The sequence below is a fragment of the Prunus dulcis genome, chromosome 7 (genome assembly GCF_902201215.1).
Source record: "Prunus dulcis chromosome 7, ALMONDv2, whole genome shotgun sequence".
NCBI classification, from domain to species: Eukaryota; Viridiplantae; Streptophyta; class Magnoliopsida; order Rosales; family Rosaceae; genus Prunus; species Prunus dulcis.
The window spans coordinates 13,580,048-13,600,422 of record NC_047656.1 but is presented as its reverse complement, the minus strand read 5'-3'; the positions used below and the strand labels follow the sequence as shown (position 1 = coordinate 13,600,422).

At 35.4% G+C, this 20,375-nt stretch overlaps 6 protein-coding genes across 6 annotated transcripts; 5 read left to right on the top strand and 1 right to left on the bottom strand.

Annotated features, from left to right (window-relative positions):
* Positions 1 to 3,527: 3,527 nt before the first annotated feature.
* LOC117635280 (alpha carbonic anhydrase 7-like) lies at positions 3,528 to 5,728 on the top strand. Its single transcript, XM_034369626.1, has 7 exons — positions 3,528 to 3,784; positions 3,884 to 4,101; positions 4,196 to 4,302; positions 4,389 to 4,503; positions 4,923 to 5,090; positions 5,221 to 5,274; positions 5,394 to 5,728. Exons 1-7 carry the CDS (start codon positions 3,673 to 3,675, stop codon positions 5,484 to 5,486), a joined length of 867 nt encoding a protein of 288 aa, XP_034225517.1. The 5' UTR covers positions 3,528 to 3,672; the 3' UTR covers positions 5,487 to 5,728.
* Positions 5,729 to 6,599: 871 nt separating this feature from the next.
* On the top strand, positions 6,600 to 8,529 carry LOC117635414 (alpha carbonic anhydrase 4-like). Its single transcript, XM_034369740.1, has 7 exons — positions 6,600 to 6,693; positions 6,785 to 6,999; positions 7,355 to 7,461; positions 7,541 to 7,655; positions 7,743 to 7,904; positions 8,006 to 8,059; positions 8,266 to 8,529. The coding sequence occupies exons 1-7, from the start codon at positions 6,600 to 6,602 to the stop codon at positions 8,527 to 8,529; spliced, it is 1,011 nt and encodes a 336-aa protein (XP_034225631.1).
* A 915-nt stretch (positions 8,530 to 9,444) lies between these two features.
* On the top strand, positions 9,445 to 11,124 carry LOC117635279 (alpha carbonic anhydrase 7-like). The gene is made up of 6 exons (XM_034369624.1): positions 9,445 to 9,630; positions 9,724 to 9,944; positions 10,031 to 10,240; positions 10,331 to 10,540; positions 10,638 to 10,691; positions 10,827 to 11,124. The coding sequence occupies exons 1-6, from the start codon at positions 9,537 to 9,539 to the stop codon at positions 10,914 to 10,916; spliced, it is 879 nt and encodes a 292-aa protein (XP_034225515.1). The 5' UTR covers positions 9,445 to 9,536; the 3' UTR covers positions 10,917 to 11,124.
* Positions 11,125 to 12,293: 1,169 nt separating this feature from the next.
* On the top strand, positions 12,294 to 13,754 carry LOC117635413 (alpha carbonic anhydrase 4-like). Its single transcript, XM_034369739.1, has 7 exons — positions 12,294 to 12,390; positions 12,472 to 12,692; positions 12,886 to 12,992; positions 13,073 to 13,178; positions 13,266 to 13,427; positions 13,500 to 13,553; positions 13,659 to 13,754. The coding sequence occupies exons 1-7, from the start codon at positions 12,294 to 12,296 to the stop codon at positions 13,752 to 13,754; spliced, it is 843 nt and encodes a 280-aa protein (XP_034225630.1).
* A 753-nt stretch (positions 13,755 to 14,507) lies between these two features.
* LOC117635277 (alpha carbonic anhydrase 7-like) lies at positions 14,508 to 16,318 on the top strand. Its single transcript, XM_034369622.1, has 6 exons — positions 14,508 to 14,775; positions 14,870 to 15,096; positions 15,180 to 15,392; positions 15,490 to 15,699; positions 15,804 to 15,857; positions 15,964 to 16,318. The coding sequence occupies exons 1-6, from the start codon at positions 14,682 to 14,684 to the stop codon at positions 16,051 to 16,053; spliced, it is 888 nt and encodes a 295-aa protein (XP_034225513.1). The 5' UTR covers positions 14,508 to 14,681; the 3' UTR covers positions 16,054 to 16,318.
* LOC117635278 (E3 ubiquitin-protein ligase RZFP34) lies at positions 16,310 to 19,307 on the bottom strand. The gene is made up of 12 exons (XM_034369623.1): positions 18,988 to 19,307; positions 18,807 to 18,894; positions 18,641 to 18,700; positions 18,209 to 18,241; positions 18,037 to 18,114; positions 17,807 to 17,850; positions 17,594 to 17,634; positions 17,413 to 17,495; positions 17,238 to 17,329; positions 16,946 to 17,015; positions 16,810 to 16,851; positions 16,310 to 16,726 (listed from the first exon to the last, which is right to left on the bottom strand). Exons 1-12 carry the CDS (start codon positions 19,080 to 19,082, stop codon positions 16,574 to 16,576), a joined length of 879 nt encoding a protein of 292 aa, XP_034225514.1. The 5' UTR covers positions 19,083 to 19,307; the 3' UTR covers positions 16,310 to 16,573.
* Positions 19,308 to 20,375: the final 1,068 nt, after the last annotated feature.

Genomic DNA, 20,375 nt, shown 5'->3' with positions numbered 1-20,375 from the left:
TTCAACTTGAAGTCGCTGATTAGCAGTCAAGGGCTTTATGGTAAACTAGAGACTGATAGTTCTACGCTCCTAGCAAGTTGCTCAAAATGCATTACAACTTCTTCAACCTCCCATCAATGATCAATCCAATAGTTGGGCCTCTAGAGATCCCCTTCTTCCTAATATCCCTTAAAGAAAGAAATATTTAGGTTTCAAAAATGAGGTAGACAGCCAAAGAAAAAGTATACCGTAGTCTATAGAGGACAACTCAGACAATACAGAGGAAAATTTTGAAGCTCATAATGCATATATATAAGGAGTAGTTATAGTTGTTCACTCATGTTATAACGCATTGATGAATTATATTAAGTCTCTGTATCTTAATATATCATATAAAAGTTTGCGATTGTGTGTGGGGTTTTAATTGAAAGAAAGGGAAAACAGAATGAAACTCAATTTGTATATAATTTTTGTGTGTACATATATGTAAAATACCTCGAAACTCATCACTTAGATTTTTCTATAAAAAATGAACGGAAATTTTTTTATTTTGTTTATCTATTGTCTCCCACGTAAAAAATGTGTAAAGATTATTCACACCTAGAGTTATACGAAAATTTTCAAACTCTTGAAAAAATCGAAGTGAAGTTTCCTCAGCTAGTCTTGAAAACGCACAAAATATGAACAGTTGGAGAAACAAATAGTGTGATGACTCCCTTCATGCTTTTATACCCTTAAATAATAAATTTCACCTATTAACCAACCATTTGCATGATATATTAGAATAAATAATGCTTGTTGGAATTGATAAGTAATGGTAAGATTGAGATTTTAATCTTTGCTTGTATGGGTGGGTATAACACTATTTTCTTATTTTATTTAAATATATTTTAATTTACATAAGATATTAGAGTGAACTAAATATATTATTATAAAATCATTTTATAGTGTGATGTGGTAGAATAAATTGAGAAAGATTGGACTAAACCTAGTGTACTCTATAGAAATCCCGAATTATATGAAATTCTACCTACATATATACTGGCTCAATCATCTTTGCATACTCATATTCATATCCCAAGTTTTATTTTGGTGAACTTAATATATTCACTAAGAGGTGATTGGCTTCAATGTCTTGAGGTGCAGGAAAAGAGTGAATCAAAAAACAATCTTGAGAAAAAATACAAAATGATATAATTGTTCAAAAAGAAGAATTGAATGTGGGTGTTTGTGTTTGTGTTTGTGTTAAGATCAGAAAATAGAGAAGAGATAATGAAAAAAACAGAGATAAAATGAAGATCATAAAATAGAGAAGAGGTAATGAAGAAAACAGAGAGAAAATGAATTCTATTATTGGTTCTGTTAGGTTTTGTCTAGCTAATATTTTTAGCTTTTTTTTGACAAACTTGTAATCTCTTATGTAATCAGTCAAGTTCAATATTTTAGGCTATGTTAAATCTGCACTCAAGATAATTACAGAAATTGAGATTAACCTTGTCATGACTCAAATGGAATCAAGATCCTTCAAGATAAAAATCATACAGTGCATTCATTTAAATATTAGGTAGTATGATTAGTCAACCGAAATGACTAGTCATCTATTCTCATGCGAATTTGTTTTTACTGCCAGCTGTACAACTCACCTATTCTAATTTTGTTTTTTGTCTTATTGTGAAGCCAATGTTTGGCAGCTGGGGGAATTCAGGGTGGACCTTATTTTTGCTAGAAAATGAGGCTACATCACCTTGATTTCAATTAGATGAAAGTAAATTCGATCTTAATTTTTAATTTTTAATTTTTTTTGGATTCATGGTCATTGTAGTTGCATTTGAAATTTAAGCGATCACGTTAAAAAATGTCCAACTTTCTGACCCTTTTCTTTTTCTGATAATGATTTCAGACCATATTGAAGCAGGTTCTGTTCATGTCAATTTCTTTAATCACCAAAAAAAAAAAAAAAAAAAGGTGATATACGTCTTGTTTGGCTTTTTTGTTTGAGTTCCAAGATGCTCGTTTTTGTTTTCTGAAGTGTCAGCCGCAGCCTAGATATAGAACTTGTAAAATTACATTTGCAGCCTTCTATTCGCAAATTAAGGGCCGGGCAGGAGCTGTAAAATATTCTCGAAAACACACCAAATGTGAACCAAAAGTAAAACGAATAGTGTGAGGCACTCAAGTCATGCTTTTTTATATCCTAAATAATAAACAACTGACTTCTTAACGAACTGTTTGCATTGCATGATCTGCTGCAACAAAATACAAGTCTGTGTATGCTAAGAGCATAAACACAACTTTTACTGTTTGTTTGTATTGGGTGAGCTCTTTTTTGTAGAAAGATGTTAACTGATTTGACTACTCTAATTTGTGTGAGATATTGAAGCGAACTAAATATGCAGGCAAGTCTCACAATTTCAAAGGCAATTCCAAAGTAAAAGTTAAGAGTCACTACAATGTATTTTAGTTAGCAATTTTACATTATAGCACTTGTTGTAACTAGAGTTAAATTAATTTGGTATAATGAGTACACCCTTTTTGTAATTAACTCGGGTTGAATTTAGGATGAGATTTTGATTCTTATGATAAACGCTTGGGTATATGAAGCTCTTAGGCTTCCTTTATTTATATTGATTTTCTGATTTTGATTCTTGAATTCGGTGTTAGTTGCATTTAAACCAGCTTTTAATTTCTTTGTTTTTATTTGGCATTGCTAGCTTGGTGATGTGCAAAGTTGGTTATAATTTCGGGTATTTCTCCTCTGCCAAAGTAAATGCTATAATCCTGAAAACACACAAAATCTGAACAGTAGATAAAATAAAAGGGATCATCCAAGTCATGCTTTTTTATACCCTGAAAAATCATTTCATTGACCTATACATCAATATATTTTGCATGATATATTGTTGGGAAACAATTTAGATTTTAGAATATTTTCTAGATGCATGTATGGGTATGGCTAGTTGTTTAGAAATTCTCCTATTTATGAGAGAAATTAAGAAGAACACGAAGGTTCATTGTATTGCTAGCTCAAGCGTGCGTGTGTGTCTCTATATATATATATATATATATATTATCATACAAACAATATTCTAATTTTAATTTAATTTAAATTATGGGAGGATGATTCAAACTCGGGTGCAGAGTGGGGAGTACATCCGCTCTAGCCAACTTAGCTAAGTCCATGTTAAAATTCCAAATTATGCATTTTCTTTATTTTCTTTGTCCAAACAAATTTTACTTTATTTTCTGTTCGGCATAAACAGATGCAATTACTTTGGGTTTAGAGTTTCCAAAGTAATATAAACCAAAGTGAAATCCTTGGATTGTGAAACTTTCCTTTTACATGTCTTCTCAAGCGTGATGCGATTTATACCTAAAATCAACCCAAACTCTACCCAGCTCATGTTCGTCTAAGTTTTACCGGCTTTTCCTCATTGATCAAAATCATGCAAAACTTTCGGTAGCAAACTCAAAACTGGTAGTGTACAATACAATTGCCTTTGTAATTTATATGGCATTCATTAGTACTGAGACGTCTCATGTTATACCGCCCAAGACTATCCAAAAAACTTGTGATTGCAATGCCTCTCCCTTTTTTGTCCTCAATTTAATTGCAGTGGTTTTTATCTATATATACCAATAAAAAAACTCCTACTGATCAGAACATCACAAAGACTTGCATGTTTTATCTGATAAATGATCAACATGAAGCATCGAAGCAAACCCATCTTCATCATTTCTTGTTTTCTAGTTTTTGTACTTCTGTTCATGCATTCGACAATATCAGTCGTCAAAGCTCAAGAAGTTGGTATGCAGAATGAAAATGCATGCTTTTATTCTTTAACATTTAATTAGCAGTTCTTAGATTGAGTTGCTCATACATATATGTTATATTATATTGGTGCAGAGGATGAGAGAGATTTTGATTATGTTGAGGGAAGCAAGAAGGGGCCAGCTTACTGGGGAGAGATCAAGAAAGAATGGGCAGCATGCAAACATGGAGGCATGCAATCTCCAATAGATTTGCCACGTAAGAGTTTTCAAATACTCCCAAGCTTAGTGGAGCTAAAGAGGATTTACAAGCCTTCTAATGCCACTCTCAAGAATAGAGGCCATGACATTATGGTAATTAAGGAAACTCTGAAGTTCATAATCATATTTAGGAGATATTAATTACGCAAAAGGGTAGTTCATAATCATACTTATGTGGTGGATGCAGCTTGAGTGGGCAGGCAACGCCGGATCGATTGAGATCAGTGGCATTCAGTATTTCTTAAAGCAAAGCCACTGGCACTCTCCCTCCGAGCACTCCATTAATGGCAAGAGGTCTCTGTCTCTCTTAATGCCACATAATTCTGACGCATAAAATTTGTTTGTTGATATGTCTCTCATTATCTAGTTTCCTGTGTTAGGTACGATATGGAGCTCCACATGGTTTATCAAAGCCCGGATCCGAAAGTGGAAAGCAATACTGCTGTTGTTGGAGTCCTCTACCAGATTGGTAGCCCTGATGCCTTCCTCTCAAAGGTGAAAGAGCATCCTACATTACACCACTTAGCCCGAGTTACCAGTATTAATTTTTGACAAAATATTTTTTTTGCTTATCACTAATACAAAATATTACCACGCATCAAATCTCATACTATATGCCTTAATATACTACGTACATCACATGCCATGCTATAGGCGTAAGACTATACATTGTGCAGGAAATCTAATCTTTCTTAAAGACATGACGTGTCGTGAAAACCTCACTTTCACTCAATTTTCTTCAACTTAATTCGATATTATTTATTAATAGTTGACTGTTTTAGGGTGCAGGATCATCATTTAGAGCTTAGATTTTTAGGTTTTCAATATCAAATTTCTAAGAAATTAGTGAAGTCTTCTCAGGACGTACCACACGTCCTAATAATCTTTAACATGTGCTGGTTCTGAATTTCCAGTTGACGAGGGATATAGCATCTATGACGGATAAAAATACGGAGAGAAGCATTGGGGTGATTGATCCTGCAGAAATAGTAGAATTCGATGGAAAAAACTACTACAGATACACAGGCTCACTCACCATTCCTCCATGCACTGAAGGCGTTATTTGGATCATGAGCCAACAAGTAAACCCTCTTCAACTATAGGCCTTTTCTTTTTAATTGCATTAGTCTTTTTTAATTTCTATTTCTTGCGTGCGGGCCAAGAACGTTATCTTATTAGTTCCTTACATAAATTTTAATTGCCTCAATGCAGTTTGGGACAGTTTCAAGCGAACAGATAGACCTACTTCGAGTGTCTGTGTATGATGTAAGTGGCTGTCTGTGCTTCCATCCTTTGATCACATAGAAAATATTTTTGTTCTGTTTATTTATTTATTTATTTATTTATTTATGCTTTTTCTAATGTGGTTCTTAAACTAATTGCAGTATGCAGAGATGAATGCAAGGCCATTGCAACCTCTCAATCATCGAATGATCCGCCTCTATTTCCAAAAACCAAAGATTATTAAATACAATTGAAGATATAAGAGAGTTCGCCAGAAACCCTAATGGACTCACAAACTTTATAATTGGCTCACAGCAAGATGGAGAAAAAAAATTGTTCTCTTGTCATATTTGATTTGTAAAAATAAAATTTGGAACACATATATGGATTTCAATGTGCTCGATATATCTCTTGTTATAGCTTGAATTTCCTCTGTTCTTCAGTGTATTTGTTTCTAGTTGGAGTTCCTAATTTATAATGGCATCACAAATGATCATTCAAAGTATTTGTATACGTTAGTATGCATCAAAAAGAAAAACCATGCATTAATGAATTGTTAAAAATGGACTAGTACTATAGGACACGATATCCTTACTTCCCAATCATATGGGGTAATTTGCCAAATATGATATAAATTAATAATGTCACGAATATAATATCTATCATTATTTTGAATTTTTTTTCTTGTTGTTTCAAGAAGCTCCATCAAACTTTCATCCAATGGCATAAAATCACATGGGACTAGCCGTTGAACCTAATCGAATATCGAAATCATTCAAACCCCATTTCTAAAAGAGTGATATTATATAAGTATCTGGCATCACGTCATTATGGAGTTTCTTTAGTGAAGGAGAAGATGACCTTGATGATGATTAATCTATTATCCAATCGTTCTGGTAAAATAAAATTAAAAAAATAAAAAAAACCACCAAGTAATTGGCAAATTTTTGTGTATCTTTTTTTAATTTTATTTTCTTTGTCCCTTAGAAAATATAAATATAAATTGGGACTCTGGATCCAGCCTGAGCTGATTGGTTGTTGGCAAATTCTCGTCTCTCTCTCTCTCTCTCTCTATATATATATATATATATATATATATATAATTCTTTTAATTTCAAGTGAACAAGTCAAGGCAATGTTACTTATAATTAGCATCTAATATAGGTGACATGGATTTAAAACCAACAAAGGGGATAACATTAGCTAGGGTAAAGGGATATCTGATTTCTTTCCACATCTAGATCCTGTTACTTATACAGTGATTGCTGCCATGTGTGATTGAGGAAGCTCCATAACATACACTCACAGTTCATCAATATTGTCTTAACATTTGCATAATCTTAATTGTTTTCTTTCAGCTGTGAATGATGGTTGAATCAAAGCAAGCCCATCTTCAGCTCTTAGTTTTTACTTTTTTTCTTCTCTACTGGCATCCAACACTGATTAGAGCTAAAGAAGCTGGTAATGCAATATATATGCTTGGATTCATATCATTATCAAGAGCAATATAACCATTATCACATTTTATATTGAATTTGGGTTTTTGGTGCAGAGCATGAGTTTGATTATAAGGAAGGGAGTAAGAAGGGACCAGAACACTGGGGAGAGTTTAAGAAAGAATGGGCACGATGCAAGGATGGGAAATTTCAATCACCAATAGGTTTGTCGGATGATCATGTCACCAAAGTGACCCCAAGTTTAGAGGATCTTAAAATGAGTTATAAGCCTTCAAATGCAACTGTCAAGAACGAAGGTCCCTATCTTGCGGTGAGAAATTGAAAATCCGATTGAGTTTTCTTTTGGTTGAGATGTGGATAATGGTCTTATTTATTTATTGAACAACTATCGTTCCTGATATTTGAATCCAAGATTGATACTAAATGATGGCGTTAATTAATGCTGAAATTTTTTTTTTTATTTTTAACAATTCCTTATTTCAATTATTCCATAGTTCATTGGTCCTAAGTATGTTGACACTATATTTGTTATTAGCAAAAATATTAGTGTGTTGCTTTTCACATTGTTACAAACAGAGCTTTGGTTTTGTGATCTTTTTGCTATTAGAAAACTTATTCCTTTGTCCATTTCTTTCTTGATTTTGTATTGTATTCAATTGGTGCAGATCGAATGGGAAGGTGATGCTGGATCAATCAAAATCAACGGCACAGATTACTTCTTCAAACAATGTCATTGGCACACCCCCTCTGAGCATTCCATTAATGGCATAAGGTCTCACTCTCTGTCCCTCATCTCCTTTGTCTTAAAAATCCAAAATGTTTCTTCAATGTCTAAAGAGTCTCTTCATTAGGTATGATCTGGAACTGCACATGGTTCATCAAAGCACCGACCCGAAAATAAAGAACAGTATTGCTGTACTCGCATTTCTATACCACATTGGCAACCCCAACTTTTTTCTCTCAAAGGTAATTAAAAGGCCTCAAGATTAACACAATTGTATAAAAGAAACTATAGGAGATGAATGGTGTTATTCCAACTCTTACAATATTCAGGTGAACAAAGATATAATGTCTGAGGTTGCTACAAAGGAGGTACACTTGGGAGTGACTGATCCAAGGGAAATAAAATGGACTAGCTTCAGTTTTTACAGATACATTGGATCACTCACATCCCCTCCTTGCACTGAAGGAGTTATTTGGACCATAAACGAAAGGGTACAAAACCTCTTCATCAGCCCTAATTAGTTAGCATTTCTTCATATCCTTTTTAGCCAAAAAAATTATGAGAGACTTAGCTTATCATAAACTGCCCTCAGGTAAAACATGTTTCAAGAGAACAAGTGGAGTTACTTCAAGAAGCTGTGGATGATGTAAGTAACCTTATCTTCGTTAATTGTTTCCTCGATTTTTGTTTTCTTCGTATTCATCTACCGGCGTCTATGAGATTTGAACTGACAACCTACTTCAAGAAAGTGAAAACTCGCGAGAGTAGTGTCTTTCAAACGATCAGTACCTATCATCGAAGTAACAATTTTTCACACAAATTAATTTGTACTGTTGCTTAACTTGAATGCAGTATGCAGAGATGAATACAAGACCATTACAACCTCTCAATGACAGAGAAATCAAGCACTATGGCCTGTCGTTAACTGATGCACCAAGCCCCCATGAGGGCAACCACGGCCCCAAGCAATATAGGTCAGTTAGTGCACAAAGCCCCAAGGAATCTGGCTCAAATAATGCACCAAAACCAAGCCACCCAGAGGGTAACCAAAGCCCTAAGCAATCTCTCAGATTATTTACGCACATAACAGTGTGTATCTTCACATATCTTCTCTAAATTACTGATTTTTTTTATTTGATTAGAAAGAAGATATATTGTATTATTTTCCTTTATTGTTTTCTCTTTTCTACTTTTTTTAATAGTGAGGTTTGTGCACTATAGAAGCGTAGCCTTGTAATTCCTGTGTTAGTTTGTTGAAATTATGAAATTTATGAGAAATTGTGGCATGAATTTGTTGTATCTATCAGTTGTGAGTTTGCGTTGTTTTATTTGAGAAATTAAAGAATAGTACGATAGTATGATCACATGGTACGAACAATGTGATGTCCATGATAATAATAAATTACAAGCATACGAGCCTGGAAGATTCTATATGTTCTTCACAATGTTTATGAAAAATGTACTAAAACCATCCGTTGGTAAAATGGACTTGTTTTATGACAGATCAGAAAGCACGCATCTCAATTCCGTTAATTTGGTTGGTTAACAACATTCTCTGTTTGATTTGGTTAGTTCCTTAAGGTGAACTTACAACATATTTTTCGTGAAACTAATTCTGCTGTAGACATGTTTGCGTGGATGTCGTCGTTAGTTTTTAGTTATAGCAAAACAAAAACAAAAAACTACCAAGTCATTTGTCTTAATTTTTATTTTTTGTTCTCTGTACCAAGACGTTCTAGAAAAGTGTATAAATCCCCCAAAATCTAGCGCTAATTATGAGGATATGCTTGCTTAATCACAACAAAAAAAAACTGCACCAAAACTTCTTATTTTCTATATATAGTAACTCTTGTATATATAGACAGAAAAATCTTCAATACTAGTATAAGTGGGAGAGCTTACATAAATCAAGGAGTTAATACAACTTCTTAAATTTCCATTAACAAAGTATAATTGCAATGCCAAGAAAGGTAAATTATATAATTGCTTAAAAGTGGAGAAGCTGTGATTTGTTTCCACATTCAAATTCTGTAACTGGAATTGAACATTGCTATATAAACCCCAACAGAAGAAGGCTTTTGGGTGGTAGCAATTTGAAACTCAACTGTTGTTGGCTGTGAAAGATGGCTGGATCAAAGCAAATCCATCTTGGGTTACTTGTTTCTACATTTTTTCTTCTGTGCTGGAACCCGAAACCCGTTAGAGCTGAAAATTCTGGTAATGTCAAATACGTACATACATATATAAACTTACATTATTCTCTTATTCTTCTTCATCATAATTTATTGAGTTTGGGGTTTTTGTGTGCAGAGAATGCAATAGAATTTGAATATAAGACAGGGAGCAAGAAAGGGCCAGAGCACTGGGGAGAGCTTAAGAAGGAATGGAAAACATGCAAGGATGGCAAATCACAATCACCAATTGATTTAGGGGACGGGATTGCCACCAAAGTAAACTCAAGTTTAGAGCATTTTAAAGTCAGTTATAAGCCTGCCGAAGCCATGATCGAGAACGAAGGTCCTGTTATTGCGGTAAGAAAGTGAAAAACTCCGCTTTAACTTGTTTATGTACAAATTAAGACATGAATTTTTACTGCTTGTGTTGTAATTTGATGCAGGTTGTGTGGGAAGGTGATGCTGGATCAATTAGTATCAATGGCACAGATTACATCCTCAGACAATGCCATTGGCACTCACCCTCTGAGCATTCCATTAATGGCAAAAGGTATGATTTGGAATTGCACATGGTTCACAGAGCCAAGAACAACAATGTGGCTGTGGTTGGATTCCTCTACGAAATTGGCAAACCCAATCCGTTTCTCTCTGAGGTAAAATCCTTCCAAATTATGTGCTAAAAATTCGTTTTAGTTAAATTAGAGAAGAGGATAGGAGATCAATGGTGTTGTTCCAACTTTCAGGTGACAAAGGAGATAGCATCTATGACTGATGTAGAGAAGAATGTACAACTGGGAGTGATTGATCCGAGGAAGATGAAGGAGGCTCAGACAGGGTTTCAAGACGCGAAAAAAAGGAAGATGAGAGAGGATAGCTCGAAATTTTACAGATACATGGGCTCATTCACAACCCCTCCTTGCACTGAAGGAGTTACTTGGACCATAAACAAACAGGTACAACCGACTTCATCATCCCTGAAAATTTTTCCTGCTCCTGTAATTTCACATTTCAGTTGCCAAAAATGAGAAGCTAGTTATAAACTGTCCTCAGGTACTTTCTGTTTCAAAATCACAAGTGAATCTTCTTCAACAAGTCGTTTTCGATGTAAGTAAAACCTGTCTTTGTGAAGTGATTCTTGTGCAACAGATTCTTTGAAATGATAATGTCCACCAAAAAGCATATCAAAATATCCATTTTTGAGCATATAATAACTTTTTCTGTTGATTACCTTGAGTTCAGTATGCAATGATGAATGCAAGACCACTACAACCTCTTTATGGCCGGGATATCAAGCTCCATGGCTCATCGTTCTCATCCTTTCTCCAGTGACATACGTGTAACTAACCACATCGGCCTCCATTGTCGCCAGTGGTGGCTGCATACTAAGAAAGTCTTTAGATTACCTCCAAGCTACTAAAGCAAGGACAATGGAAGTTCTGAACTGATGTAGGACAAATCATGTGTTTATTCCTAGGAAGGAAATTTCAAAATCAGAAAATTGGGCTTCAAAATTGGAAAATCATGCTTGAGCATTAATTATGGCGGTAGGAAAAGAAGGAATGCGTATCTCTAGGATTTTCAGGTTGCCTGATTTCTTGAGAAGATCTATATTATATTTATATTTTTGGACAAGTTATCAATCAGGATATTATTTTCCTTATATGATTTAAAGTATTTTCTTATTAATTAAGTTTTAGGAATATTCTATAACCTAGTATTTCTTTGTTTTCTATTTAAGTGGACTCATGGCATTGTATTAATAAGTTTTATCATATTATTAATCAAAATTTAGAGATTTCTCTATTTTCTAGTGGATTTCAGTTTATCTTTTCGGGTTTAGGCGTTTGTCGATCCGTCTTCCGTGCTGCATCATGAACACAAACTATTTCCAACTCCAGGTCTCTCTCATTGCCAAGTCCCTATGCTGGTTTTTAGTCAAAAAAAGAATTAGAATGAATGTGTAACATTTTATGAAATTTTCCATTAACATTGAATTGTTGTAAATGGATTGAAATCATTTATCTTTCCAAATGCTATCCACGGGCACTACATAGCACAATGTACCAACTTATAAAAATAAAATGAGAAGAAAATTCAAAATGAACCTAGGAAAGAATTGAGGTAAATCTTTCTGCTACCAAACAGAGATAAAGACTTTCCAAAAAATAAAAGGGCAAGATTGGGACATATCCACATTTATTAACAGATACCTTAGTTAGCAGAGACTGATGATTCTTTCTAGTTTCCACCAAGAGAGAGTCCAACTCGTTAAGAGGTTTTCTCAAAATGCAAGTGTATTAGACGAGGATACAAATACAGCGAGACACCGAGAAGCTAACATGTTTAATACGTGGATTAATAATACCACGTGGCGGTGTTAGGTCACATAAACTTCTCCATCGTAGGGAGTGAAAGTACTTTCGCATGCAAACCACAGATGCATGCATGTCCTAGCTGTTGAGCGTCATCAAATTTCGAAAATCATTCAAACCCTATTTTAGTATGCAATAAAAGTGATTAGTAGTACAAAGATATTACTAGAGGGATGATGTATGGATTTTTTTCCACATCTAGATCCGGGAAATTGTATATAGGCGTAGGCTCATAGTGCATCATTCTATCATTCTTCATTGTAGCAATTTCAAACAAAGAACAGAGGCTCCTCTGTCTTAACATTTGTATGATTTTAGTGGCTGTTGTCTGTGAATGATGGTTGAATCAAAGCAAGCCCATCTTCAGTTCCTTGTATTTTCTTTGTTTCTTCTCTACTGGCACCAAATACCAATTGGAGCCCAAGTTGTTGGTAATGCAAATATATTTACTTCTTGCACTCATCTCATTTACCAGCTTCATCATGATCACAGCCATTGGGTTTTTGGTGCAGGTCAAGAAATAGAGTTTGATTATAGGAATGGGAATGACAAGGGACCAGAACACTGGGGAGAGCTTAAGAAAGAATGGGCAGCATGCAAGTATGGAAAATTGCAATCACCAATAGATTTATCGGATGACCGTGCCACCAAAGTGATCCCAAGTTCAGAGGATCTTCAAATGAGTTACAAGCCCTGCAATGCAACCATGAAGAACGAAGGCCACTATATCGCGGTGGGAAAATTAAAAATCTCATTGAGTTAATTTATTGTTTTTTTCAAATGTGTAGCATTCAAGGTCTTATGAATTTTTACTACATATGCTGCGTGGAAAATGTCTAATTTGTCACCAAAAACAAAAACATATTTTAAGAGACATTCATAGTGCTGCAATTTTCATTTCTTCGTATTATATTCAATTGATGCAGATGGAGTGGGAGGGTGATGCTGGATCAGTCAAAATCAATGGCACAGATTACTTCCTCAAGCAATGCCATTGGCACACCCCCTCTGAGCATTCCATTAATGGCATAAGGTCTCTCTCTTTCTCTATCTCAGCTCCTCTGTCTTAAACATCCAAATTGTTTGATCAATGTCTAAAGAGTTACTTATTAGGTATGATTTGGAGCTGCACATGCTTCACCGAAGTCCGGACCCAAACAATAAAGCTGTAGTTGCACTTCTATTCAAAATTGGCAGCCCCAATCCTCTTCTCTCAAAGGTAAAAAGACTCAAAACATATATGTGAAACAAATTATAGGAGCTCAAAGGTGTTACTTTTTCAACTATAATATATTCCAATTTTCAGGTGCACAACGGCTTAGAGTCTATGATTGGTACAAAGGAGACACAACTGGAACTGACTGATCCAAGTGAGATAAAATGGAGCAGCTTAAAATTTTACAGATACATTGGCTCACTCACAACCCCTCCTTGCACTGAAGGAGTTATTTGGATCGTAAACGAAATGGTAAAACCTCTTCATCTGCCATGAACATTTCTTGAACTCTTGTAAATTCACATTTAGATAATTTGCCCTCAGGTAAATACTGTTTCGAAAGAACAACTGGAGTCACTTAAACAAGCTGTTTATGATGTAAGTAACCTTGTCTTTGTTATGTGATTCCTCTGTTAGAACTAACTAAATTAAAGTATCAATTTTGAGCACGTATTTAACTTGTGTTCATTAACCTGAATGCAGTATGCAAAGATGAACGCAAGACCATCACAGCCTCTCAACGACCGAGACATCATGCTCTACAGCACGTTGTTAAGACAGCCAGTGTTGCGAAACTAGCAACATCCATGATTGAAAAGAAAATAAAAAGTTTGCATTCTTTGCTGTAATAAATTAGTACTTGCACAGATATATATGTTAAGCATACCAGCTTGGAAAATTCTTTATGTTCTTTAGAATGTCTATGATGTCTTCAATTTTGAACCGAAAATAAATTCCATGGACAGATTACATTCTCAAGGAGTAACTCCATAGAAACTTGGACACCAAGAAACATGAAAATCTCGGACTCAACAGTTGATGCTATTTTGAGTCGTGCTCGTTTGCCTTCACAGTTATTTTCGTTGGTTAAGGACATTCTGTGTTGGACATGATTAGTTCCTTGAGGCCAACATACAACATATTTTTCGCGAAACTAATTTTGTTGTACACATGTTGTTTGCGCCGGTGTCGTTGTTAGTTTTTAGTCAAAGCAAAACAAAATTACAAAGCCATCGGCAAATTTTGGTGTCTTTTTTTATTTTATTTTTATTTTCATTCTACGTTCTAAAAAATTTTGGATCCCATAAATCTAGGGCTAATTATAAGTAGAACTGCACCAACTTCTTGTTTCTATATATAGTACTTTTGTATATAGACAGAAAAATATTCCATATTTTTAGTGTTAGATAGATAGAAAGAGAAATAGAACACCTAAATCAAGGAGTTAAAAAAAAATGAGTGGCCAGACTGGCTGTATTGAATTGATCAAATTCAGTTAATGCAACTTCCAAACTTTCCATGAAAAAATGGTATAATTACCCCAAAATGTTGAAGGATTGAAATGCCAAGAAAGGCAAATTAGAATTGCGTAAAAGTGATTGATATCTCATACACATTGATCAAGGACTTGAACATTGCTATATAAAATACCTAACAGGAGCAGGAGGCATCCATCCTGTTGGGTATAACCATTTGCATCCTAGCTGCAATAATTGGCTGTGAAAGATGGCTGGATCAAAGCAAATCCATCTTGTGTTCATTTTTTTCACATTTTTTCTTCTGTGCTTGGACCCAACACCAACTAGAGCTGAAGTTTCTGGTAATGCCAAATACATAAATATATAGAAACTTGCATCCTTCTTCTTCTTCTTCTTCTTATTCTTCATCATAATTTACTGAATTTGGGTTTTTAGGTGCAGGGCGTAAAATAGAATTTGAATACAAGGCAGGGAGCAAGAAAGGACCAGAACACTGGGGAGACCTTAAGAAAGAATGGATGACATGCAAGAATGGCAAAGGCCAATCACCCATAGATTTAAGGGATGGGATTGCCACCAAAGTGAACTCAAGTTTAGAGCATTTTAAAATCAGTTATAAGCCTACAAAAGCCATTTTGAAGAATGAAGGTCATGCTATCGCGGTAAGAAAGTAAAAATCTTGTTTAACTTGTTTTATGAACAATAATGAAGGGATGATTTTCGACTGCTTGTAAATTTGATGCAGGTTATATGGGACGGTGATGCTGGATCAATCAGTATCAATGGCAAAGAATACAACCTCAGACAATGCCATTGGCACTCCCCCTCAGAGCATTCCATTGATGGCAAAAGGTATGATGTGGAATTGCACATGGTTCACAGAGCCAAGAACAACAGTGATGTAGCTGTGGTTGGCTTCCTCTACAAAATTGGCCAACCAAATCCTTTCATCTCAAAGGTCAGAAAAAGCATTAAATTTTTTGTGGTAAAAACTTGTTTTGGTTCAATTAGGAAAGACAGATATAGGAGATCAATGGTGTTATTTCTACTTTCAGGTCAAAAAGGCGATAGCGTCGATGATGGATGTAGAGAAGGATGTACAACTGGGAGTGATTGATCCAAGGAAGATGAAGAAGGCTAAGCTCGGGTTTCAGGACCCGAAAAAGAGGAAGATGAAAAAGGCTAGCTCGAAATTTTACAGATACAGTGGATCATTCACAACCCCTCCTTGCAGTGAAGGAGTAACTTGGACCATAAACAAACAGGTACAGCCAACTTCATCAGCCCGGAAATTTTTTCCAACTCCTGTAAATTCACATGTTGGTTCAATATCACAAGTGAAGTTGCCCTAATTAAAAACTGTCCTCAGGTACATACTGTTTCAATAGCACAAGTGAAGTTGCTTCAACAAGCCGTTTTCGATGTAAGTAACCTACCCATCTTTCTGAAGTGAGTTCTTCTGATTTAACTTTGACATGATAGTATCCGGAGCACATATTAACTCCTTATGTTGATCAACATGAATGCAGTTTGCAGAGATGAATGCAAGACCAGTACAACCTCTCAATGGCCGGGAGGTCAAGCTCCACGGTTCAACGTTTGTCAATTTGAAAAACTAACGACCTCCGTGATTGGAAAAGAAAAAAACTCTACATTTCCGATGTACTAATTAGTCCTTGCACAATGTTGATTAAGATACCCATCTTGAAAAGTTCTATATGAACTTCAGAAGCTGTGTGGGCAAGTCTATCTCAGGAAGTCAATGATTGTCTTCAGTTTTGCTCCAGTCTAATTCATTGTCTCTTCATTCAATTTATATGTACTTTTGAAGTTGCAAACCTATTTGCAATTGAATTACAAATTGATATCATGATATCTTTGTCATATGTTGAAACATTTTCCATTGATGAAGCTTCATACAATGTTTTCCCGTACTTTCAAATACATCCTGCTGACCCTACCCACTGGCATATAGAAATTGGCTCAAATATGAGCCAATGTTTTGCACAATTAAACCTACAAAGAAACTAGTAAAGGGACTGGCACTACTAATTTTCCCTCCTTTGCCACAACTAAAGCTTCCTTTTGTAATACAATTTCGGAAGTAATACATCACAAATTTTGATGTATTGAAGTCATTCATCTCACCATATCTGTAATCCTTGATGAGCATGAGGCTGGCCCTCCTTGTGTTTGCCTTGTATTGTAGGAGTTGCATTTCAGGCACTTGTGTGCTACAATGTGGAAATTTACCTCTGATGTTTGCCCACAATCATTGCAGAGGATCCAAACCTAACCATACAAAAAGTGTATGCGGAATTTAATTACCCAATAGTTGGAGAAATCAAAGATAGTAATCATATATGTATACTTACCATCTTATTTTGATACATTTCAGGCATGGGAGTTGCAGCAATCTGATATTTAATTTGAAAGCGATTAGTAAACTAGAAATGACAGGCAGTCATGTGACTCATATCGTTACATTGAATCATCGAATCATAGATTTACCTCCTGATCAAGTTTTTCCCACACACGGGACATATCGCGATATGATTTTGAGCAAACCGGGCATGAATACCTGCAAAGTTGTATACAATTACTATGGGGCTATTGTTTCATTACTCTTTATACTAACGATTTATATCAGATAATCCTTTCATTACGTTTACTACTAACGATTTATATCAGATAATCTTTTTATATGTATATGTATGTATGTATGTATGTATATATATATATATATATATATAGAGAGAGAGAGAGAGAGAGAGAGAGAGAGAGTGAAGAAAAAAGGAATTACTGGCAATGTCGCTCCATCTCTTTTACACATTCCAAATGTATAGTGTGTCCACATAGCAAGACAGTAATGTCTGCCCTTGTGTCGAAAAGAAACTGCACAAGTAACCGATGTGAGTTGGTGCACCATAAAGCAGAAAACAGGATAATACTTGGGCATAGCAAACTCCAAACTTTACCTCAAAGCACACAGGGCAATTATGATGCATTGCTTTCTCCACACAATTGTGTGAATCCTTCAACACTTTTGAGTAACAACATTCTAAAACACAGATAGAGATATTCCAATTTAGACTATTATAAATAAAAAAATGATTAAAACGATGAAAAATTAATGAAAAAACAGGGTTAACATCTTACCACATTTGTTACAGTGGAAAAAATTCTGCTCGCCTCCGGTTCTGTAATACCAATTAAAACAAACTTAGACACGTGCGAATGTTTTATCAATGAAGAAGCTTTACTGACGTAAGATAATGAAATGTAACGCGCATTTATTAAAAGAAAATTTAAAAACAACGAAAAGACAAACAACTGAAGGGAACAACGAAAACGTGCAGAAAAGTGTCTAACCTGCAGATACCGCATTCATCACAATGGTACTGTTTTTTCGAAACCTACAAATTTTAGAATAAGAAAAAGTGAATTTCTAATAACACATTCATCACAAAAGGAACTGTTTTTTTCGAAAACCTACCAATTTTAGAATAAGAAAAATTGCATTCGAAACAGGGTTTCATATTTATGAGGATATGAACTTAAGAAGCTCCCTTTTTTTATTAGGTAAGAACTCAGAGGCTTACATCATCATCAAAGAACTTGCATTTGGAGCAAAAATAGTTCCCCATGCAAACGCCGCATTGGATACAGTGCTGTTGAACCTGAAAGGTTATCAGAACTAGAGAAGTCATTAACCTCATCCTTCAATTTATAATTAATAATACAATTATCAGAGTTTTCTGCAAGAAGGCTTACATCTTGTTCTGTGTTGCACAGGGAGCAGATGACCTGAACCATACAAGGCAAACAAAGTGAAACTTTTTAATTATTCAATATAAACTTAAAATGATAAGGGTAGGAAGAGGGAAGAAAATAAAAGGAAAGAAAAGAAAATGACTATTTCAAGTTGGCATAATATGTGCAAGTAATCAACAGTCCATAGAGAAACAAAAGATAGATGCTCTGAACCTTATCCATAAAGTTCAGATCTTTTGATGTGAACCCTTTAACGCTCAGACAACACAAGGAGATATAAATGGAAAGTAAATAAAAGTAAATTCATATCCAGCAAAATCCGGATAAAATCAAATCTACTTGAAAAATAAAAAGGCCACAGTTTCTAATTCCATTTCCCATTCCTTTTTTAAACTAAGCTGCTATGAATCAGAGACAGTAAAAGCAACTAACCCTTTTCACATCATGGCGAGGAACGTCATGGCGATCAAGAGGATCAACTTCCAATGTATTCTGCTCCAAAAACAAAGACACCCAAATTATAACATGCTTATCAATATTAATCAAAGTTAAAACAAAAACCATTCCCAAAAAAAAAAAAAAAAAAAAAAAAACTGACCTTGGATTCGTTATGGCAATGCCTGCAATCGAATATCTCATCACAGCAAGGTGCTCTGATCTTGCACCTCCGTCTATAATGGGCGCACCTTTAAATTCATTTACCAGCAACAACAAAAATCAAAACTTCAGCTCAAAAAAATCAATTCTTTTTTAACAAAAACAAATTTATAGATGAATACCCGAAACTCCCAGATCCCATCTCCATGATAGAGTGATCATTCTGATGAGAAGTGTTGTTGTTCAAATCCATCTGGGTCTCGGATCCGCTCTCCATTCTCAAATGCTACTTAACTACTATGATACCCAGAAGAAAAAGATTGAAGCTTGAAGAAAATTGTGAAAATGGCGAAGATAAAAGGAGAGAGAGGAAGGCCAAAGGCCTACCTGTGCAATGCTTTCAAGTTTTCAAGTAAGCAACAAAACTGACGAAAGCCCCCTGGGAAAATGAGATGCCTTTATCAACTGGATTGATATTTCCTTTGCGGGAATAATGAAAGTGCTGACGAGGCAACACACCAGCCTTTGCCGGTCTAATCTAATCCTAAATAAATGTAATAATTGTACCCAACTGATTAGGGGTCCTAATCATATGATTTCGAAGTTGATATCTTTCAATTATTTGGCTTCCAAGGGACCCCAATACGCCGTCGTTTGGGTGTTCGGGTGTGCGGGTTGAAGAGATTGGGATTTCAATAATTGTGAAGAAGGTTTTTCATTGTCAATAAAAAGGAAAATCAAATTCAAATATAACGAGACGGGTATATTATCTTAATTAACTGAATTAATTCACGTCAAAGACAGAAAAGGTTTGTTACATGAGTAATGGTTGTGCAGGTCTAAATGGGTTGGCGGGAATGGAAAGGAGGTGTGTGATTTTACGAGTTGAACTGAGTGAGTTAGTTGTACAAGGCAAAATTAGGAGGGCATTTTAGGCAGAGAAAATTACCCTTTTTGGGATATTTTTATGTGTTCATGGAAATAATGAGAGTCGTATTGGATTCGGATAGGATTGGTTTGTTGGGCTTTGCTGACGCGGGTCTCCGGATATGGAAAACGCCTGGTCCCGAAATCAACATGCTGTTTGTCGTTTGGCGGGCACACAGTATTTAGAATTTAGAAAACGCTTTTTTAGAAAACAGCGGTGTTGTTTGACTACGTGTCGGCTAACTTTGGGGTTCAGGACATTTGTATATATCCACGTGGTTAATGACGTGAGCGTTATCAAGTCTATGCTTGCGTGGCCACGTGATAGCAACCCAACCCAACAATAATTCATTTGGGCCTTTCTGAGTTTGGAGGCACCCCTCTGTTCTTGCAGTTATTGGAAGAGCCCAGCCCATTTTTAGTGTGGCACTTTCAACCAATGTTCATCAGATTCTGAGTGAGGAAACAAGAATCATTGGTGGCCTGGTCCGAGCTCAGAGGTCTAAGACCACAGGCCCATAATCCAAGCTTTGGACTTGAGTCCTAAGTACCACATTCGGACTACAGCTCGAATCTTGATCTCGCCTTGCACTCTCGAGCTGTAGGTTGGCGACTATTTGCATTTACGGCATGTTTACTTGCT